The sequence below is a fragment of the Macaca thibetana genome, chromosome 15 (genome assembly GCF_024542745.1).
Source record: "Macaca thibetana thibetana isolate TM-01 chromosome 15, ASM2454274v1, whole genome shotgun sequence".
In the NCBI taxonomy this organism is placed as follows: Eukaryota; Metazoa; Chordata; class Mammalia; order Primates; family Cercopithecidae; genus Macaca; species Macaca thibetana.
Genome location: NC_065592.1, coordinates 1,895,140 through 1,918,047, shown reverse-complemented (window position 1 = coordinate 1,918,047; position 22,908 = coordinate 1,895,140). Strand labels below are relative to the sequence as shown.

The following is a 22,908-nucleotide window of genomic DNA, read 5'->3' as shown; positions in this document are numbered from 1 at the left end:
GAGCGCACAGAGGAAAGGCCCAGCTCCCCCATCAGCCATCCTCCCCTGAGAGGGCAGAGGCAGAAGTGGTGCCGCCTGCTGGCTCGGCCTTCCCTGGCGAGAGCCTCACCTCCCTCCGCTGCCCTACTCCATGCTGGCAGCAGTGACTCACCAGCAGAGAGCCTGGCAGGGCACGCCATTCTGCCACCTTCTGCTGCCTGCTGCGTGATGAATAAGTGGCCGGTGACTCACCAGCTGGAGGATGTGCCGTAGGTGCCAGCAGGCCAGTTGAAGGCGGTAAAGAGCAGGGCCTAGGCTCGGCAGCCCCAGGTTTGCCCCACGAGCTGCGGCTCATCAGTGGGTCTAGGCTGCCGCGTAATCTCCCCGCGTCTATTTCTGTAGGACGGAGGTCACACAGCACCCCGTGGGGTGAGCGTTTCCCTGAAAGATCCTTCCGAAGACAAGACCTCACCTTGTCTTAGAATCCTGGCAAAGTCTCTGGAGTTAGGCACTTGGTTCAGAGCAACCAAGAAATGTGTCTGAGAGACACAGCACCCCGAAGTCACTGCCGTCTTCACTGACCCAACAACACTGGTGAAGGCGAACGATGGTGCTCAGGTTTCCGGATGCTTCCTGGCATAGGGCCTGACAATCTCAGGGGTCAGCCATCATGGTTTATAAGCTACTCAGAGATCACTTTATAAAACAATGCAGGGACAGGGCGCAGTGGCTCACACCTGTAATCCCAGCACTTTGGGAGGCTGAAGCAGATGGATCACTTGAGGTCAGGAGTTTAAGACCAGCCTGGCCAACATGGTAAAACCCCGTCTCTACTAAAAAAAACAAAAACAAAAACAAAAAAACACAAAATTAACCAGGCATGGTGGTGCTTGCCTGTAATCCCAGCTACTCAGGAGGCTGGAGCAGGAGAATTTCTTGAACCCAAGAGGTGGAGGTTGCAGTGAGCTGGGATCGCACCACTGCACTCCAGTCTGGGCGACAGAGCAAGACCCTATCTCAAAAAATAATAATAAAAATAAAAAATAATTTAAAAATTAACAATTAAAAAACCATATGGGAAGTTCTCAAGGTGGTTGCCCGTGAAAAAGCCCCTGCCCAGGTGAGTCAATGGGTCCTTTTGCCTTCTGGACACAGAGACCAGCACAGACCCAGGGAGAGGAGGGCCCAGGGATGGACCTCCCCCGGACAAAGGGTCCAGGGGAGAACGTTGGGCCATTTAACAAATAGCATTGGGGCCAAGGAGCAGCCTTTGGAAGAAGATGGAAACTGGCTCCACACTTCACACTATCAAAGCCAGGACATGGACAGCCCCAGGGTAAACAGGCAAGACGTTGCAAGAACCAAGAGGAGTAGGGATCTCCTTGGAGAAGATGGCCCTAACTCCAACCCCGAAGCCATGAGCATGAGAAGGATGATGAATAACTCTGACTACACTAAAAAATACACACACAGAGACACACACAACACACACACGCAACACATAACCAACATCAGGAGGCAAATGACAGACCAGACAATATGTGCACCTCAGCCCACAGAATCACAAAGGCTGACTTTCCACACCTAGAACTCCTAAAATCTGAGAAAGTAAAGACCAGCAACTGAATAGAAAACAGTGGGCAGAAGATAGGAACTGAAAGTTCACAGAAAACAGTCAGTCCTCCCCGCTGCCCTGAATGATGGCTCCCTCCCACCCCACACCCCTGAGGGTGGAAACAGAGACAAAGTTACTCACTGGCCAGGCAATATAGGAGGCTGGACCAGGACCTGACGCAATTCCTCTGCCTCCTGGTCCCCCTTGAGCACCAGGGTCCCCCTTGAGCACCAGGAACTGTCTGCTGTCCCAAATCTCTAAGCTTCAACTGCTGTTCTAGACCCTTCTCCATGTTGGGCTGTGCTCATCTTGTGGACTCTGGGTCGGAAGCCCAGTGGCCCAGGGAAATTGCTGGTGTCTCAGATCCCGACCTTTTTCCATCTAGCACAGGGCCTGACACCTCTTCAATGGGGCAGTGAGGTCCAAGGGTTGCCGGGGGTGTGGCATTCAGGTATTATCTGCTCCAAGCCACCACTTGCTCTCCCTTCCTTCCTTCCTTCCTTCCTTCCTTCCTTCCTTCCTTCCTTCCTTCCTTCCTTCCTTCCTTTCTTCCTTCTCTCTTTCTTTCTTCTTTTTCTTTCTTCTCTTTCTTTCTTTCTCTCCTTCCCTCCTTCCTTCTCTTTCTTTTCTTTTTCTTTCCTTCCTTCCTTCTTTTTTCTTTTTTCCTTTCCTTTCCTTTCCTTCCTTCCTTTCTTCTTTCCTTTCTTTCTCCTTCCTTCCTTCCTTCCTTCCTTTCCTTTTTCTTTCTTTTTTTTTTTTTGGAGTCTTGCTCTCTCGCCCAGGCTGGAGTGTAGTGGTGCAATCTCAGCTCACTGCAACCTTCATCTCCCGGGTTCAAGCAATTCTCCTGCCTCCGCCTCCCGAGTGACTGGGATTATAGGCACACGCCACCACACCTGGCTAATTTTTGTATTTTTAGTAGAGACCGGGTTTCACCATATTGGTCAGGCTGGTCTTGAACTCCTGACCTCGTGATCTGCCCACCTCAGCCTCCCAAAGTGCTGGGATTACAGGCATAAGTCATCGTGCCTGGCCCACTTGCTGCTTTCAAAGGGAATTAGGTGAAACGTTCCAATAAAAAACATTTTCACACTCCACAGTTTTATGGACTATGACTAGATGACCTGAGGGTTTCTGGGTTGAAGAGTCCCTCGGGCTGAGACGATGGGCCCGTCTGTGCTCAGTACCTGCCCCGATGTCGCCTGGCTTGCTGACTGTTGGCTGCTCCAGAGTGTTCAGCTATTGGAAATAACAGTGCCTTTCATTTTGGGATCCCTTCCAAGGACAAAGCCAGGCACCGGCTGTCCACCCAGCACTTCCCAAGCATCGTGGAGACAGAGCGCCCCACCCAGAGCCACCTACCCAGAGCCAACCCCTCCTACTCACTGGTTCAGAGAGTGGAGCCGCCCACACCTTATGTTCCCCCCACCAAGTGCTACCTCAGCACCTGCAGCTCTAACGGAGCCAGGGGAGGATTCAGTGGGTCCCTGTGGGACCACCAGTCACAGGCTTCCCTCGGGAAAAGAAACCCTCTGGAAACTAGGAGAATTTCAGACCCAGCTGCAAATAGAACCGAAGTCTCTTGCTCCAGCCTCTTGAGTACTGTGAACAACTGCCGGATTTTGACTCTGCGCCAAACTTTTAATAAAGAAAATTCATCCACAGATGTTCCACCATCAGCCAATATATTCGGTTATTGGAATCCGGGAGATTTAATGGCAGCCTGGTTATTTTATTTGCTCTCTGGGTAGAACCATTTTTCTTGGGTATGTAACATCCTGGAGGAATATTTTCCCTAGCAAATACTCAGCCGGAGACAGCAACTCCATTCTGGACCTGTCAGGTCATTATTTTGTCTTCTGGTGACTCATAGGACAGGTATTTGAACGCTTGTTTTTTACTATGTCATTAAGGGGAGATTACAAAGAAATCAGCCCGTAATCACAGCCTGTAATTACAGAATAGTTCCCACCTGATTGTGCTTGGACAGGTTTCTGTCTCGTCAGGGGTAAAGTCATTGGCCTGCTAGACTGAATTATGGCTTGATGGAAACTCAGGGCTTTTCTCTGAATATCCACTCCTGTGTCTTGCAGGGGGGCATTTTGGGTGCCACCGCGCTCTGAGACAATTTGTAAACAGGAAAGTATGAACGTGCCTCCAGCCCTGAAATTTCTCACTGCAAGTGCATTCCAGGGTGGTGTGTGAGCACTGCCTTCCTGCCAGGGAGGCTGTCGTTATGGATTACGCTTTTCTGCCCCACTCCCTCCCAAATGTCAGGCTTTTTTTGTCTTGGGTTTGGAAATTCACCTATTTTGGATATCCCCAAATCCCCCTCAAAGAACATACCATGTCAGGTGCAAGAGACTCATAGATGCTGGACACAGGGGCTGGTGAGAGCCGGGGAATGGGAGAACGGAGGCCGGGAGGAACGCAGGGCCAAGGAGGAATGCTCCCCAGAGGCGAGAAGGAGTCATTCCCAAAATGATGGCCCCTGAGCTGGTCCCTGGGGGAGGCGGAGAGCAGGGACAGCCGGGCACACAGGGCGGGCAGGGCAGGTGAGAGGCTTGGAGGCAGATGGGGCCTGGGGGAGCAGATGGGAAGTGGCCAGCCTGACCAGGAGAGGTGTGTGCAGGGCAGAAACAGGCACTGAACCCCTGCTGGGGGGTTCTAGGCAGCTTGGGACTGGGGCATCACTGGCCCACCCAACCCACTGTAGAAATGTGGCCCTGGCGGCTGGGAGGAAGGGACCTGGGGCAGACTTCGACCCCATGAGCGACTCATGGCCATGGGGACTGGGAGCCGGGCTCTGCACCTCTCCGGAGACGCTGGCATCTCCTTCCCTTCCCACCCAGTGGGTTAGGGCTTGCCTGTGCCCTATTTGTCATCCCGTATTTTCCAAACTGTGGTCCAGGACCAGGTAACAAGAGAGCTAGACATGGTCCCCAGATGTCCCCAGCTGCCTCCTTCTCTGACCGGCTGTTTCAGCCGCCCCAGCTTCTGTGCGGTTTCACCTTCTCAGACATCCTCGGATTCGGTTCCGCCAGGTACCAAGCACTACAGACATCAGCTTCGTCTAAGCGCCATCCACGATTCCACCTGGGAACCGCCCAGCTGGCTGTTTTTCCAGGACGAATGACGGAAGTGCTGGAGGCTCATCCACTCACCGGTGTGAGCAGGTGCCACTGGGCCAGGCCCCCAGGGTTGCCCGGCTTTTCCAATGCCCCGTATCACTGCCCTGCCATCCATGCTGCTGGGGGTGCCGGCTGCCCCCGAGCAGAGGGCAGGTGAGAGCAGGGTGGCTCCCAACCTCACGCTGTATCTGGGGACCCAGATGAGCAGCCCTCTTCTGCCAAGTTAGTGCCAGGAACGTTGTGAGGGGGTTACTCTGACATTCTTCCTTTTCTCCCAGGAAGTGCCAGTACATTCCAGAAAGCCTCCAGACATTGAGTTGTGGCCTGTCCTGCAGAGACCTCAGGGCCTGCTGAGTGGGGCCCCACGAGGCTCCCAGGATTTAGCCTATGTGAAGCCCTGGGCCCCTCAGGGTTGCCAAGGGCTGCATGCACCTGGCCACAGTCTCCAAGGCCTGGGGAGATACAGGTCTACAGGTCCCAGGGAGGAATGTCACTCACCTCCAGGGCCTGCTGCAGCCCTAGATGAGTGAACTTTCCCTCAGCAGGGTCTCTGCCCATCACGCCAGGGCTGTCTAAAGTGGGTGCCGCCCCAGGCCCCCTCCAGCGGTGTCTGTGGAGGGAAAGCAGGGTGGAGATGGGGTGTGGCTGGGGTCCCTGGTGCACAGTCCCCAGGGACACAACCTGGCACACAGTTGGAGTAGTGCCCCAGAGTCACCTAAGGGGTGGGGGATAGATTCTAAGCTGCTCCTCCACGTTGGGGAGATGGGAGGTTAGAGATCCAACAGGGACCTGCTGTGCCCTCTTCCGAAAGAAAAGATTTATTTCCCTTTCCCTTTCTCAAAGAGCCACTCAAACCTGGGAATCCGTCTGCAAGGACCTGGAAGTCTCGGTCAGTTTTTAAAACTCTCAGAAATGACACGTGAAGCAAAAAGATCTCCTAATGTTTTTATTGTTCCTTAGATAACTGGATAGTACAAAGTTTTCCTTTGTTTTTTACTTAAAAAATGTACTTCCCGCACACTGTTGCCCGTATGACTTTACCGTCCCATCGGAAACCAGAGTTTCCCTAGGTGAGCCCTTCCTATCTGCGGTTACATGATTGAGCTAATTTAACGAGAAGAGAGAGTAATTCCTTTGATTATTATCAACATGAACTTGACTATGTCTCTATAAGGGTGAACACTGATTTTTTTTTTGCTTTTTAGAAACAAAAACCATCCACTTATTAATCCAAACTACGGCATTGCATCTACAACAATCATAGCATAAACTGAACATACAAAGTTACCACCTCAAGGGAATAACAGAAGAACGCTGCACAATATATCTACGGGGTACGCGAGTTCAAACAACGTGGGCACAGCAACTTCACTCTACACACTCTGACCATCGCTTCAGTATGTACTAGACACGGGTCCAGGAGCTACGTGGAGTCTCAGCACAGTTAATCTAAGAGACAGCAACACAGTCAAGAAACGGCACTGCGATGGGATGCGAGTTACACTAGCCTACGGCCGGGTGCGGCCCGGGGCTCCCCAAGAGCCCAGATGCCACATCCCTCGGAGCTGACCACGATCTAAGGAAATGTTCATGCCATCCTAACAGTGGGTTGTTCCCCGGTGAGAGTTGGCCAACAGTCATTGCCTTGCCTCTTTAGTATGTTGTGTGACCAGAGAGGGACGAGGCGGGGAGGAAAACCGGGGCGCCGTGGGCTGCAGTTCCAGCTGCAAATACGGGAGTTTCTTCCGATGTCTGTGGCCCGCCGGCTGGAAAGGGACAAACACGGAGGTAATGCCATCCCTCGACGTCAGAATCCGCACTGCTGATGATTTTTCAAAATTGGTATTGTTAGTATCATTGGTATCTTTTTGGCAGCGGTTTCACAGGAGTTTCCTCTGGTGAGGACGTGGGCCCTTGGCTTCCAGGAGGAGGGAGCTACAACTCGTCGGAGCGGATGACGTGGAAGAGGGTCACGTTGTAGAGGATCTGGTGGCCATTGTTCCAGGCGTACAGGGCCCGGTCCTTGGGGTTGTAGTCCAGCATGGAGATGTGGGAGTATTTGTTCTGGAAGGGGATGTCGATGTACTCGTAGGTCGAGGCGTTGGTCTGGTAGGCATAGTGGACCTTGGTGCCCCCCGAGTAGCCGTTGGTGACGTACAGCGTGCCGCAGATGATGAAGGCCTCCCCGGCGCTGCGCTTGGGGTAGCTCGTGTTCCAGGTCTGCAGGGTCTGCAGGGACACGGGGTCCAGCCTGCTGACCACGATGTTGCCGGCGTTCTGGTTGGTGGCGTACACAGCCCACAGCCCGCTCTCGTCCACCATGAGGTCGATGTCCGAGTGGCCGCCCCAGGCGTAGTGGTACATGTTGTTGTAACCGGCATAGTCCAGGCTGCGGGTCTTGAGGATGGTCTCTGTCTTCAGGTCGAACCTGATGATGATGTGGCTCTGGAACTTGTTGAAGTAGATGGACCCGTTGTAGACCACCTGCCCCGTGCCCGACCAGGGGTGAGGGAGACGGTGGGAGGTGAAATTGTCCGTGTTCATGAAGTCAACCATGGACTTGTACTCGCGTACGAAGCGGTTGTTGTGATAGCCGTCCATGTACCACACCTGTGGAGAGAGCAGACCCAGCGGTCAGCAGTTTCAAAGACCCAGCCAGCACTTCCAAAGACCCAGTGAGCACTTCCAAAGACCCAGCGAGTACTTCCAAAGACCCAGCGAGCACTTCCAAAGACACAGCCAGCACTTCCAAAGACCTAGCGAGTACTCCAAAGACCCAGCAAGCACTTCCAAAGACCCGGCGAGTACTCCAAAGACCCAGTGAGCACTTCCAAAGACCTAGTGAGTACTCCAAAGACCCAGCGAGCACTTCCAAAGACCTGGCGAGTACTTCCAAAGAACCAGCGAGTACTCCAAAGACCCAGCGAGTACTCCAAAGACCCGGCGAGGACTTCCAAAGACCCGGCGAGGACTTCCAAAGACCCGGCGAGGACTTCCAAAGAACCGGCGAGTACTCCAAAGACCCGGCGAGGACTTCCAAAGACCCGGCGAGGACTTCCAAAGACCCGGTGAGTACTCCAAAGACCCGGTGAGTACTTCCAAAGACCCGGCGAGTACTCCCAAGACCCGGCAAGCACTCCAAAGACCCAGCGAGCACTCCCAAGACCCAGCGAGTACTCCCAAGACCCAGCGAGCACTCCAAAGACCCAGCGAGTACTCCAAAGACCCAGCGAGCACTTCCAAAGACCCAGGGAGCACTCCAAAGACCCAGCGAGTACTCCAAAGACCCAGTGAGTACTCCAAAGACCCAGCGAGGACTTCCAAAGACCCAGGGAGCACTCCAAAGACCCAGCAAGCTCCAAAGACCCAGTACTCCAAAGACCCAGCAAGTACTCCAAAGACCCAGCGAGCACTTCCAAAGACCCAGGGAGCACTCCAAAGACCCAGCGAGCACTTCCAAAGACCCAGCGAGTACTCCAAAGACCCAGCAAGTACTCCAAAGACCCAGCGAGTACTCCAAAGACCCAGCGAGCACTTCCAAAGACTCAGCGAGGACTTCCAAAGACCCAGGGAGCACTCCAAAGACCCAGCGAGTACTCCAAAGACCCAGGGAGCACTCCAAAGACCCAGCGAGTACTCCAAAGACCCAGCGAGTACTCCAAAGACCCAGCGAGTACTTCCAAAGACTCAGCGAGCACTCCAAAGACCCAGCGAGCACTCCAAAGACCCAGCGAGCACTTCCAAAGACCCAGCGAGCACTTCCAAAGACCCAGGGAGCACTCCAAAGACCCAGCGAGGACTTCCAAAGACCCAGGGAGCACTCCAAAGACCCAGCGAGCACTTCCAAAGACCCAGCGAGTACTCCAAAGACCCAGTGAGTACTCCAAAGACCCAGTGAGTACTCCAAAGACCCAGCGAGCACTTCCAAAGACTCAGCGAGGACTTCCAAAGACCCAGGGAGCACTCCAAAGACCCGGCGAGTACTCCAAAGACCCAGCGAGTACTCCAAAGACCCCGTGCACACTTCCAAAGACCCAGTGAGCACTCCAAAGACCCCGTGCACACTTCCAAAGACCCGGCAAGTACTTCCAAAGACCCAGCGAGTACTCCAAAGACCCAGCGAGGACTTCCAAAGACCCGGCGAGGACTTCCAAAGACCCGGCGAGTACTTCCAAAGACCCGGCGAGTACTCCAAAGACCCGGCGAGCACTTCCTAAAGACCCAGCAAGTACTCCAAAGACCCAGCGAGCACTCCAAAGACCCAGCGAGCACTCCAAAGACCCGGCAAGTATTCCAAAGACCCAGCGAGTACTCCAAAGACCCAGCGAGTACTCCAAAGACCCAGCGAGCATTCCAGAGACCCAGCGAGCATTCCAGAGACCCAGCAAGTACTCCAGAGACCCAGCGAGCACTTCCAAAGACCCAGCGAGTACTCCAAAGACCTAGCTAGTACTTCCAAAGACCCAGCGAGTACTCCAAAGACCCAGCTAGTACTTCCAAAGACCCAGCGAGTACTCCGAAGACCCAGCAAGCACTTCCCAAGACCCAGCGAGCACTCCAAAGACCCAGCGAGTACTCCAAAGACCCAGGGAGCACTCCAAAGACCCAGCGAGTACTCCAAAGACCCAGGGAGCACTCCAAAGACCCAGCGAGTACTCCAAAGACCCAGCGAGCACTTCCAAAGACCCAGCGAGCACTTCTGAAGACCCAGCGAGTACTCCAAAGACCTAGTGAGCACTCCAAAGACCCAGTGAGTACTCCAAAGACCCAGCGAGCCCTCTAAAGACCCAGTGAGTACTTCCAAAGTGGGGCGGAGCAGGCTCCTTGGGCGGGAAGCTGTTCCCCAACATGGAATTTCCTGGTCCTCAGGAGAAGGAGCTGAAAGAGCCAGGAAACAGCAGTCACAACCAAAGGGTGCCGTGGCCTCCCTCCAAACCCAGAGAGCCAGGAGAGAGTAGTCACAACCAAAGGGTGCCACATCCTACCTCCAAACCCAGCACACTCCTCAAAAGGAGACATGGCTATTGTGCTATCAGAGAAAGGATGGCACAGTTTGAAGAAAAGTTCTAGCAGGAAGGTGGGATGGGAACGCACAGGCCCAGTTTGAAGAAAGAATCTAGCGGGAAGGTAGGGTGGGAGCACACAGGCGTATACGTGCAGCCATTCGCCCCTAATCCCGCCCTCTGCTTGCTTGGGATGACACCAGGTTGTGGGACAGCAGCTGCACCTATCTGTTCACTGCCATACCCCCAGCCAGGGCCTGGCCCATAGTGGGGGTCACACACACGTGTGCAAGAAAGGAGCTCCTTCAATGCAGAACCCAGAGCTGAAGGGGGCCTTCGAAGGGGCATAGCTGCCTGGCCTAGCTGAGGTCAAATGCTCACAGCCCCGGGCAGCTCTTGTCTGCAGTGAGGACCGGCTCTCAAGGTCATCAGGAAGGGCCAGCTCCCATATCCCAATGAGACACCATGCTTGAGGCCTCTCCTCCCACCAGGTCATCACTGCAGCACGGATTGAGTCATCCCGTCTGCAGGGCAGAACGTCATTAATTTGGCATTTGGGATGCTGTGAGTGTAATCACTCATTGTCACCCCTAATCCAGGGAAAGTGCCTCTCTGAGAAGAATATGGGCTTTGAAGAAGGCTCTGGTTGTCAAAATCAACCAAGATAGCAAACCTAGTAATGGCCCAAGTCTGGGGTCACAGAGGAGGAGATTTCTGACGATCGCTTAAATGCAAGTTGACTTGAGAATTGTCTGGACTTTGTGCAAAATGCTTTAGTCATTTTCAACCAATGTGGGAGCAAATTAGAAAGCAACGCAGTCAGGCAGAGGGAGCCTGGCAGGCTGGTGCCGCTCTGCATGCATCTGTCTGGCAATGAGACAGCTGCTTTATCCATCGAGGGCTCTGGAGCTGCAGGAGACTAAGGATGAGGGAGCTTTCAGACTTGGCATCACACTTGCGCTAAAAATTTAAAAAAAATTATAACCTTCTTCTCAACACATCCATTCAGATACTTACAGGCAGATGCGCTTTTTGTTTTTAATGAGATTTTTTTTTTTTCAGCTAGGCCTCATTTGAGGCTATTATCCTTAGCCCTCCCACAGACCAAACCTCAATGATGTGGGTCACAGATTAGAACCGGGAGGGGTACTGGAGGGAACGGGGCCGTGCACTGAAACCTCCTTAATGACACTGCCCAAATTCTGCCCTCTTGCCCCCTTTTTGCTTGGCTATCTCCTCAGACACGGAGCTCACTGCTTCTGAAACGCACATCTAATACCATTCCTCTCCCAGCCCTCTCCTGACCTGCCTGGAGGGGAACCACCCCTGCCATCACGGCACACAGAACACCTTTGACTGTGTTCACACATCGCCTCCACAAACGAGCCCTAGATCGCAGGGATGCAGGGTGACTCACCCCTGTACCCCGGGTCCAGAGCCTCCTTCCCATGGGCAGAACGGGGAGACAACAGCATTAAGTTGCTAAGGATTTTGAAATCCCCTTCTCTTTCAGGACACCGGCAAATCGGACACAGGACACAGCACTCTGAAGATGTAATTGGGCGCGGGAAGGAGAACCGGCACACGGTGCTCGGGCCCTGGGTGGGGTTCAGGGGAGGCTGCTCCGAGCGTTTGCCAGTTTCTGTGGGGTAAAAACTCCTCCGAGGCTGAGATCCAGTTACCAATGGGAAGGCTCCCATGCAAAGGGAGACACACGGACCCCCAAAGGCCTTGGGATAAGGAGACCCGTGCTTCACAGTAGGCCCTCTCCTCCGAGTTCCTTCCCTCGACCTTCTCATCTGAAAGGCCTTTTTCTTCCCCTTTCTCCAAGTCCCAAGGCTCAGATCAAATCCCATCAATGCCTGGGAGTTTCCTCTCTGGGGAGGCGGCCCCAACTACGGTGCCGACTTTTAGGGAGATTGAGCACTTATGCCTCCGGGCAGGACCTATCATTCTCTCCAAAAAGACCCAAGGGCACCCAGCAAAAGGCCAACAGCGGAACCAGGCTGTCTGGACACCTGGTCACTTGTGTGCCCTCACTCAGGGCGCTCACTGCGCCCGACGCTGGCGTCATCTCTTGCCTTCAATGATCACATGAGACCGTGCACCCATGGCGCCGTGATTGCCCCATTTTTAGACTAGAAAGTGGAGGCCAGGGAGGTTTGGTGACTTTCCAGTGGTCAGGGCCTGGAGGGGACTCCAAACCCTGAGCTTGAAACCACCAGTCTGGCCAGGGGTGATCTGCCCTGGGGGCACTGGCCATGCCCAGAAACAGTTTGGATTGTCTTGACTGGGAAGGGGGGAAAGTGTTGCTGGCATCTAGCGGCAGAGGCCAGGGGTGCTGCCCCCCGCAACGAGGCATGATCCAGTCCCAGAGGTCAGTGGGTGAGGCTAAAAAGCCCCAGCCGTGACGCGCTGCTGTCCACGCCATGAACCTGCCAGGTAAACGACCCATTTCCCTCTGTCCACTTATCCTTTCTGCCCCCAGGGGAACCTGGAGGGCAAACCCTCTGTCCCCACATCACCCACCAGGCCTGACCTCAGGCAAGCAACCCGTCCCTGTGCTGGGGAAGTGGGGCCTGGCCAGGTGAGGGTTCGGCCGGCCTCCTCCCGCCTCCTATGGATGCAACCTGGATGTGGACGTGGGTTTGAAGGCTCGGCCTGAAGCTGCAGACCTGAGTGGTGAATGCGTAGGGAGGTGAAGATGGCACCCCTGGCTGAAGATTTCAGTGGCTCCCACAACACAGGATATTTCTTTTCTAGCAGGGCTGAATTACAAAGAAGTACATTCACCCTTGACCTTTCGTGGCTCTGGCGGTCTTGAGGAAAGGTTCTGTGTGTGTCCAGCTCCAGCAGGAAAATTGTCCCAAATAGGGGGGACACACGTGCAGGGAGAAGCTTGCTGTTCCTACCTGGCCTCGTCCTTCCTGCCATAGAGCGGGGGTGGGTGAGGGGCTTGGATGACATCAGCCCTGCGGACGATACTGTGCTATGTGCAAAGAGGGCTGTTCCCCATGCACACGGGAATAATCCGTGTCCGGGGCCTGCTTCCCGCCGCCTCATTTATCAGTGGTGCTGGCAGCTCTCTCCTGGCCCCTGCAGCTCTGGTGTGGCCTGTGTGAAACTTCTAGAATGCCAGTCCAGCCTGTCCCTTACCCAATCCCCTATATTGGAGTCTGATCCCAGACTCCAAACTCTGCTGCCCAGCCAGCCCCTTCCTTCCTCCCCAGGTTGCCCGGTCACGTCCTTGAGTCCCAGAGCTTCCATCTCTTGCCTCTGTACCTGCACGAGCTGCCCTTCCACCCCGTCCCCATCCCTGCCCCAGCCCACACTCACCCCCTCGGGAGGTACTTCCTCAACCCCTGTACCCCTAGGCAGGCAGGTGTCCACTCTTGTAGCGGACTGAATAGTGGCCCCGAGAAGATAGGTCCACATCCTGGGACCTGCAGATGGGACTTTATTTAGGAAAAAGGTCTTTGCAGATAGGATTAAGAATCTCGTCTGGGCACGGGGGCTCACACGTGTAATCCCAGCATTTTGGGAGGCCGAGGCGGGCGGATCACAAGGTTAGGAGTTCAAGACCCGGCCAATACAGTGAAACCTTTTCTGTACTAAAAATACAAAAATTAGCCAGACATGGTGGCATGTGCCTGTAATCCCAGCTACTCGGGAGGCTAAGGCAGGAGAATCGCTTGATCCTGGGATCCCGGGATGTGGAGGTTGCAGTGAGCCGAGATCGCACCACTGCACTCCAGCCTGGGCAACAGAGCTAGACTCTCTCAAAAAAAAAAAAAAAAAAAGAAAAGTATCTCAAGATGAGCTCAACCTGGATGAAGGTGGGCCCTAAATCCAGTGACAAGTGTCCTTATAAGAGACAGAAGAGGGGACACAAACACAGGGAGGAGGCCACGTGAAGACGGAGGCAGAGACTGGAGTGATGCAGCCATAGCCAAGAACACTTGGAGTCACCAGAAGAGGTAGGAGCGTCTTCCCCTGTGGTCTTTAGAGCACAGCCCTGTAGGCGCCCTGGTCTGGGGCTTCCAGCCTCCGGCACTGGGTGGCAGTGAACCCCAGTGGTGCCCCCAGGCTGTGGGAGCTCCTGCAGCAGCCACAGGACACCTCTTGGGCTTCTACACCCGTGTGCTGGGGCATCGGGCATGTGTCCCCCACCTGACTGTGAGCCTGGAGGGGAGGTCTCGCCGCCTCACTGTGACCCAGCACCCCCACCCAGCTCAGGGCACAATGTGGGTCCGCCAGAGCTTTCTGACCTCCCAGGCACTGCTTTGTGGATCCCACAGAGTGAGGGGTGTGCACGTGGCGGGACTCCTGTTAATGCAGCACCAAGAATCGCCTCCACCACCAGCCACCGCCAGTCTCCAGCGAGACCCGGGGAGGTTCCACCCCTCTCTGTGCCTCAGTTCCCTGTGCTGTAAAACAGGTCCTGTGAGGACCTGCCACCTGCAGTGGTTCAGTAAATGCCAGCGATCGTCATTTCTGGGTCCTTAGCCTAGGACTCGAGTGTCCTTGGTGGTTCTGGGTAGGCTAGACACGGCCCTCAGAGCCTGCTGGAGCTCACCAGGCCCAGGCACCACCCAAAGGAAGAAGGTTGGAGGACCGCCTGTGGGGACGTGGCGGTAGGGCCAGCCCATCTGAAAACCGAAACCACAGGAGGCCTGGCCTCTGGACTAGCCCAGGATGCAGCAAGACAGGCCGTGACACCCATCCCTCCACAGAATCACAGAGGCTTAGGGACCCCATCCCCAAATCCCCAATTCAGAGAGGCCCAGAGAGAAGGAAGGCCTCTCTCAGGGTCACACGGCCAGCTGTGCCGGCTGCCACCTGCTCTGTGCATTAGGAAGCGTGTACGCTGGTCTGGACTTGCACACAGCACATCCAAAGCCTGCCCTGACCTCCACACGGCTTGCTTCCACCTATGTTCCCAAGGCTGCCCTCCCCCACCCCACAAAGCGGCTTCCATCTATGAAGGAGACAGTGGCTCCCCGAACCTGCTCATCCCTGGACGTCCCCAGCAATGTCCTTTTTCCTCCGGCACGGCCTCTGCAGGAGGGCCTCTCCTCATCCCTCTTCCTTCTCCCCCTCAGGGACCTTGTCCCAATCTCATCTGGCAGCTCCACGTGGTGGCCCCTGTCTGTGCCCTGCAGAAGCCAAGCCCTCCTGCCGTCGTCCTCCCAGGAACAGCATGGCGTCCACACGAGCCCTTGCTGCTGAGGTCTCCCGGTGTCAAGGCATCCACAGTGGCCCAGGAGACACCTGTCCAAGAGCGGCCCTGCACAGACTGGGTGGACGGGTCACCCTCTGGCTGGGAGAGAAATGCCTGAAAGCAGGTGTGCAGGGCTGGCTGGCCATCCTGCCCCGGGTCTTGGCTACACAGAGCCCCAAGGCTGGGCCCCAAGCTCAACCCAGGGGCACCATTCATCTCCTATTTTCCAGGTGCTGGAGACACAAGCCCTGTCCTCCCAAAGCTTCTGACCTCATGAGGGGCCATGGCTGCATGTAGAAGTCCTCCTGCTGGAAGAATCTTGGGGTTTCCCAGGCATAGGAAGGGGAGACCGGAGAGAATATTCTGGGAGCAGAAAGCCAGTGCAGCCTGGAGGGAACAGGGACCTTAGACAGCATAGACCAGAGACTCTTCTGCAGGTGCCTCTCCCAACTGAGAGCCCCACAGGGCGGGTGGCCCCCGGTGCTGTCTGTCCATGGAGCCCTCTTGGTGAATCAGCAGACGGCGCGTGTCCCTCCCTGACCTAATTGCTCTTCGTTTATAGCTGGATGGGCTGCTGTGTGCTATGGGCACATCTGGTGTATTAGAGCCACTGGTGCTGCCGCCACCGCGTGAGCCCCTGTGCAGGTCTGCCCTTTCTGATCATGACGCCGAGGAACAGAAGGTTAAGAATGTCCTGGCCAGGCACGGTGGCTTACACCTGTAATCCCAGCACTTTGGGAGGCCGAGGTAGATGGATCACAAGGTCAGGAGATGGAGATCATCCTGGCCAACATGGTGAAACCCTGTCTCTACTAAAACACACACACACACACACACACACACACAAATTAGCCAGAAGTGGTGGTGCACACCTGTAATCCCAGCTACTCGAGAGGCTGAGGCAGGGGAATTGCTTGAACTCGGGAGGCGGAGATTGCAGTGAGCTGAGATTGCACCATTGCACTCCAGTCTGATGACAGAGCAAGACTCCATCTCAAAAAAAAAAAAAAAAAGAACGTCCCAAAGGTCACAGAGAGATGCAGACTCCAGTGTGGAGCCGCCCTGAACCTCTGTGCCCAGCTGTGAACCCCGTTATCCACAGGGACCCCACACAGGAGCTCACTGGTGACATCTGATGTCCCCAACGGCTCTGCAACACACCTGCCCTCAGCACAGGTAGGAAACGTCAGATTCCCAGCCCCAAGATGTAGGAAGAGCAGGGGATCAGGGCAGGACTCAGGCCTCCTGAGGGTCGTGGGGGTCTCTGCACACTGATCATCCTTCTCTAGTTCAACGGACCACATGCTACAGTCCCCGAGAGCCTGTGGCCAGACGCTGAGCAAGGCCACTGCGGGAGCACAGCCTCCCTCTAATTCCACCACACAGGCTGAAAGGCCCCAAGTTCCCGCCCAAATCCCCTCCCCAAACCCTGACGGTTTCTTTGCGGGGTGGGGGGGAAGATAAAATAAAGCAAGGGGTCGGTACCTCCTTCTCCAACACACAATGCATTTGTAAATACCGTGCTTTCAGGGGACCAGGCTTCCCCGAAACCAAGGCCCAGCACAGCTTCCCGTATAAGAAAAACTGGCTGTCTGAACCTCTGGACCGCATTTCGGCTGCGTGTGGTGCAGTTTACTGAGAACGTGGGATTCTCCTAATTGTGCCAATTACTTTCATCAGCTTCCCAGCGAAGAGGGCCTCTCGGTTCAGGGTAGAGCTGGACGATGGGCACGGACCTGGCACCGCCGTCCCAAACGCCTCTGATGCAACCCCAGGGAGGTGGGAAGAGGGTGCTATCTAGAGGGCTTTGGCGTAGGGACTTAGGCCCGCGCGGCACTTCCCTTTGGTGTGGCGAGCCTCTGTCACATGTCCTCCCGACAGAATTGCTAACGTCAAGGAGCCTGGGCTGCTGGAAAAGACGCTCTCAAGGGGGCCGTCGCTGAATGGGTGGTGGGAAAGAGGTGAGGATTCTGGCAGTTTCTGCCGGAGGCTCCACTGGGTGAGTGAAGGATGAAGGGGAACAATGATTCTCGGTTCTGGGAATGTCCATTCTCACACTGAGAAGTGGTTTGAAGGGACGCTGATGTTTATGGCACCACTGGCGGTGGGCTGACCACTGCCTGCACCCACACGGTTTTATGCATTTTGGATATTTCCACCTTCTGGAAAAAAAGATCCCATAGGATCCTTATAAAATATCTAGATGGCCTTGACGCCATTTAGATGATGGGAAAGGACTTTGAAACACTAAGCTAAGCTTGCTACTGTTTGTAAAATGACAGTGTTTTCCTAACGATATCACCCCTTTGAATGTGAATTTCCTGGGGTGTTGGGAGTAGCACTGGCCCTCTTTTTGGTGTCTGGTGTCTGCTAATGATGTGAGCTGACCTGAGACTCTTATAGGTAGCGGGTCAGAAAGGATGAGGCAGATGTCAGGCTCTGGAAGGCAGCCCGTGGTCAGAGCAGGCCAGGAGCCTCGGAGCTGGGGAAGGGGGTCCCAGAACTCATGTGGTCTCCCTGTGGGCGGGAACACAGCCTGGCAGGGCATTCATGCATCAGGTTGAGAGCTGGTCACCCTCCACACAGCCCTTCCCTCCTCCAACACTGAGGCAATGGGACAGGCGGGAAGGAAAGGGGGCGCTGTGGGGCCCGGTGCCCTGGGAAGTGCAGGGGTGGCTCCCTGCTGAGAAGCACTGGGGGGTTCTCAGTGCTCAGCACAGGCTGGGCACACAGACGGCGCTTAATAAATGAACCGAGAAGGCCTGATGCAAAGGTGTCCCAAGCTAACTTTGTTCTGACAGTTTAGCAAGACCCTGCAAGCTGGCTCAGGACCATCCCTCCCGTGGTCACATGAACGCGGAGATTCTGCAGGTTCCCCTGAGCCGGGCTCTCTACTAGGCAGTCCCATTGCACTTCTCCCCTCTGCCCTTGGCCACACCCGTCTTACAATGCCCTCCATGGGAGCCTGCGCTGAAGCCAACATCGATTTTGTTTCCTTTCTTTTGGAGCGAGTTATTGGTCTCCTGTGTGTGTGATCAAAACTGAATGGGAGATTGGAAAAGATCAAAACAAACAAACCACGGCTGGCCTAGATCAATGGCAGGACCTGGGGACATGTCACTTAGCACACCGGGAGTTGGAGGCTGCACTGAGCATATGGCTTGGAGTGACTGTGGTTGACCGTGCTCTGAGCAGGCCCCCAGTGGCTCCTCTGCCAGCCCCAGCACCCATCTCCCCCACTCCCCTGCCAGGGATCCCTCCTCCTGGGGTTTCTCCCCACACTCTACTTGCCACCAGAGCCTCTTTTCCTGGAGGGCGATCCAGTCATCAAGCAGAAAATAGATGCCTAATGATCAAAAGCATCCATCAGCACCACGACAGCTTTGCAAACCCACACCCTGGCTACGCTGTGCAAAGCAAACAGCCGGGGCTTCCAGGAGCCCCAGATCCTAGGCACCTAGAAAAACGATAACCTGACTAGCGCTCCCTACGACAAAGGAAGGGGATACAAAAACAGGAGTCAAGAGGCGTACACGTGAGGCGTTAGATACAGACAGAGCAGTGCAGTCCCGGGGGGTGTTAGATATAGACAGAGCAGTCTGGTCCTGGGGGGCGTTAGGTCCAGACAGAGCAGTGCAGTACTGGGGGGCATTAGGTCCAGACAGAGCAGTCCGGTCCTGGGGGGACTTAGGTCCAGACAGAGCAGTCCGGTCCTGGGGTGCGTTAGGTCCAGACAGAGCAGTTTGGTCCTGGGGGGCGTTAGGTCCAGACAGAGCAGTGCGGTCCTGGGGGACGTTAGGTCCAGACAGAGCAGTGCGGTCCTGGGGGACGTTAGGTCCAGACAGAGCAGTTTGGTCCTGGGGGGCGTTAGGTCCAGACAGAGCAGTCCGGTCCTGGGGGGACTTAGGTCCAGACAGAGCAGTCCGGTCCTGGGGTGCGTTAGGTCCAGACAGAGCAGTTTGGTCCTGGGGGGCGTTAGGTCCAGACAGGGCAGTGCGGTCCTGGGGGGCGTTAGGTCCAGACAGGGCAGTGCGGTCCTGGGGGGCGTTAGGTCCAGACAGGGCAGTGCGGTCCTGGGGGGCGTTAGGTCCAGACAGGGCAGTGCGGTCCTGGGGGGCGTTAGGTCCAGACAGAGCAGTGCGGTCCTGGGGTTGCCCTCTGCAGCAGCGAGGTGACTGCTTCCTGCTCACAGATCTCAGCGCCACCAGCGTGGGTTTGTGCGGTGGTTTTCCTGCTCTGCATAGTGGGATGGGCCAGATTGCAGGGAGGTGGGAAGGGCACTTATAAGGGGAGGGTGGTGTAAAGGGACTCAGCTTGGAGTGTCAGTGCATGCTACAGACAGGCGCTCCACACTCCCGAGACCCTTCTGCCTCTGGGGGTGAGAACGTGGTCTTGTCATCCACACTGAGATGCCGATGACCCTGATGCTGGAAGGTCCTAGGGAGGACAAACCAGGAAGGGCACACAGACGGCTGCATTAAGGCCCTGTCCTTCCCCCTGCTATTAAGGGAGCTAATACATGAAGAGAAGTGCTTTGGACAGAACCTGCATACAGGACCCACTTGCTTTTTTTTTTTTTTTTTTTTTGAGACAGAACCTTGCTCTGTCACCCAGGCTAGAGTGCAGTGGCGCGATCTCGGCTCACTGCAACCTCTGCCTCCCGGGTTCAAGCGATTCTCGTGCCTCAGCCTCCCGAGTAGCTGGGATTACAGGTGCATGCCACCACACCTGGCTAATTTTTGCATTTTTAGAGAGATGGGGTTTCACCATGTTGGCCAGGAAGGTCTCAAACTCCTGACTTCAGGTGATCCACCTGCCTTGGCCTCCCAAAGTGCTGGGATTACGGGTGTGGCCCGTCCCCGCTTTCTAAGTGCCGGCCAGCATCACCTTGTTTTCATTTCCGTATTATGATCATTATCACCAACATCTGTGGCAAGAGCACGTTCCTGATTCTGAACATAAGTGGGGTTTTCCAGCGGGGATGTGGACTAAAAGCATGGTCAGAGTCTTCACAGCTAATTAAATTGTTAGAAAACTTCCAAGCATCAGCTGTCACGATTTAGAAAATAGGACAGAAAAACCTTCTCCCTGACAAACACCGAACACCAATTGTCTCCCAGCTCTGCAGTCTGGCCAGCCCCTCCAGATGGGGACAGGGGCTGTGGGAGGAACAATACAGTTGGCTCCCGGAACTGAAGCCGGGACAAACCGGTTAGGAAAATCCCTGCCAGAGGTCATAAACATGTCAGAAGGGTAACTGAAATAGCTCGGATGGCGGGAGATGGCGGGAACCAATCAAGAACAGCCAACTCGCACCGTTCAAATATCAACCAATCCCAAGCCTGCGTCGTTCAAAAAGACCCCTATGACTCTGTACTTGTTTACTGCTGACTATAAAAGACAGTTCCTGACCGTCCTCTGGGCTCTCGCCCGACACTCGGCCAGGGGTCCAGGTTCGAACCTGCAATAAAGATCCTTGCCGCTTGGCTTTGACTGTAGTCTCTGGTGGTCTTCTTTGGGGAATAAACGGACTGGGTACAACAGGGCCACTCCCATGGGAGGCCGGGGGATCAAGACACATGCAACAGGCTCTAGCAAGCCTGCCAGTCCCTCTCCTCTCCCCAGCCATCTTCCTGGAAGGAGGGAGTATGCCGGAGGCAGTGCCGCCCGTGTTTTAAATAGAAGAGATTTCGTGGAAATGGTGGCAATGGTGAAGGAGGGAGGCAAAGAGATCAGGAATCGGAGGGGAGAGAGCTGGGTCCATCCCTTCCATCAAACCCGCTCCAGATAAAGCTTAGAGGCTATCTCACATTTCAAAGGGCCTTTCTCAGTCGGCCCAGGGCAGAGCTGGGTTGTTTGTTTTTAAATGTTTATTTTCGAAGTGTCCTGCAAACCCCTGAAGGAAAGGGGGGCTGGGTGAGCAACACCCACTCTGGCAGCAAGAGCTCAGTTTGCAAATCAAGGGACAGCTTCCCTCCCCCAGCGGGAGCCTTCAGAGGGAACTCGCTTTGGAGGGAGGCTACAAGCCCATGCTGCCCGTGTCCAGGGGTCTGGGCCCCAGGGGCCGAGCGGGGCCGGGCCTCACCATCGGTCGGGCAGCCGCCCTCACCTCCCCATTTTTCAAAGGGGCTGTAGTGTAAAACCCAGCTCCCCAGATAAAGGGAAATATGGTGCCTGTTTCCTCTCCTGAGGTTTCACCCAGTGGGGAAAAGCCTGGGAAAAAAGAACATGGCCTCTTTCCTAAATCAAAAGAAACATGAGTCTCCATCAGCCATGAAAGGAATGGCAAATGAAATACAAATGAGATGTCATTAAAACAAGAAAGGCCTAATGAATTCTCTTCCTGAAGCGGAGGCAAGGACCGGAAAAGACAGGGCTGTGTTTTGGCTCCAGAGAAACGGACTTGGGGCACCAGCCCAGCCCAGCCCAGTCCAGCCCCCTGGGGCCGAGGAGGGGGCCTTGAAGGGGTCTGCAGCCGTGTAATGGGATACCATCATCCTCATGTCACTCCTCGGCCCACAATCTACAACTCTGGATTAGCACAGAGGCCTGGGTCCCTCCTGAGAATCTTCCAGGAACAAACGCCCCCAGGCACCAGGCTGCCCAGTCCACAGGCCCTGGAGGGTGGGCGTGGCTTGTACCCATGTCTGAGGCCCACCAGGTGTCTGAAACTGCTCTTGCCCAAATGACCCCCTATGGCATAAGGGGACACTCACCCGGTTATCACCTTCGGGGGCGAGAGGGTCTGTCATCCAGGATCCAAACCTCGAGCCAGAGGTCTTGACAGTCACGGGGTCACTGATGCCCGTCAACTTCCCGCAAGCTGGAAAAGAGCACGCAGGTCAGGAGAGGGAGGGCGGGGGCCCCGGCCCGCGGTGGTCACCCTGACCCCGACTGCCCAGAGCACACGTGCCATGCGGCGGCTTCTCCTCTTGCCCTCGGGGTCTGGGGTGCTGTGGAAAGATGCTCACGCCCTTGTTTTCACAGACAATTTCCCCCGTCTTGGAAAGGCCACCTCCTCCCCAAAACAGAGCAGCTGTGGCCAGGATAGCAGGGAAAAGCCGTGAGCAGACAGCCGCCCTCCTGCGCTTCACCCCTCCTCTGCCTGCTGCACCCATGGCCTGGGGATGGGGGTGCTGGAGCAGCACCTCTAGGAGAGGGGTCAGCTCTTTCCAAGACTCAATTTTCTTCTCTTGGAAATGGGAACAGCAGCAGCTCCACCCCCAGGGGCATTAGACGTCATGCCCTGACAGCCCAGCCCGTGTGGGGCACAGTTAGGCGCAGTGCGAGACACTGCGTCCAGGCAGGCCCTGTTCCACCACGGCGCAGCAACACCACCAGCAGCCCCGGAACTGACCGGGACAAAGGCCACAGCGGCCTTCGCGCAGAAGGAGCCTGCGCACTTCTCCCACGGGCCTGAGCCAGCTGCTTCTGCCTGTGGGAGGAGCCCAGGCTGGAGCGCTGGGATGTTGAGCACCAGGGTGGATGGGATCCTGGATGTGACCTCAGCAGCCCTCCGTCTCACAGAGGACCGTGGAGGTGAGGAGGGACACACCCGGGCCACCCGGTGATTCGGGTTGAGGCTGGAGCCCCCGACACCCCTGAGGGCTCAGGGCGGCTTCCACACCCGCTGCACAGGAACACAACTCCTCCTGCCCGGAGGCCGGCGTGTCTGCACAGCCACGCAGCTCTTCCACAACGCACGAGCCTCAGCCGCCCTCTGAAGGGCCCAAATGCTCCTGATTCTAGCAGGGACCCTGGATGGGAAGTGGGTGGTTTCCCTGCAGAGGGTAGAGGAAGGGCCCCTAGGCCGCAAGCCCCCGCACCCTGCCCTGACCCTCCCGGCCAAGCCCGCCTGTGACCTCCTAGGTCTGCGTGGCACCCTCGGTGGGCTTGCTCGAGCACATGAGTCCAGAGGCCATCCATGTGCGGGGAAGACTGCGGGTGAGTGCGTCTGGA

General features: G+C 55.7%; 2 protein-coding genes across 4 annotated transcripts in view; both read right to left on the bottom strand.

Moving 5' to 3' along the window:
• MRPS2 (mitochondrial ribosomal protein S2) overlaps positions 1-22,908 on the bottom strand; it is a 590,340-nt gene that overhangs the window by 351,698 nt on the left and 215,734 nt on the right. The gene's annotated exons all lie outside the window — the stretch shown is intronic.
• Positions 5,657-22,908, bottom strand: part of OLFM1 (olfactomedin 1) — a 49,381-nt gene continuing 32,129 nt past the window's right edge. For all 3 annotated transcript variants that reach the window (XM_050760103.1, XM_050760102.1, XM_050760104.1), the window contains exons 5-6: positions 21,666-21,772; positions 5,657-7,335 (exon numbers count right to left, since the gene is read on the bottom strand). In XM_050760103.1, coding sequence (XP_050616060.1) covers positions 6,661-7,335; positions 21,666-21,772 — 782 coding nt within the window. In that variant the 3' untranslated portion in view covers positions 5,657-6,660. The remainder of the gene's footprint in view (positions 7,336-21,665; positions 21,773-22,908) is intronic.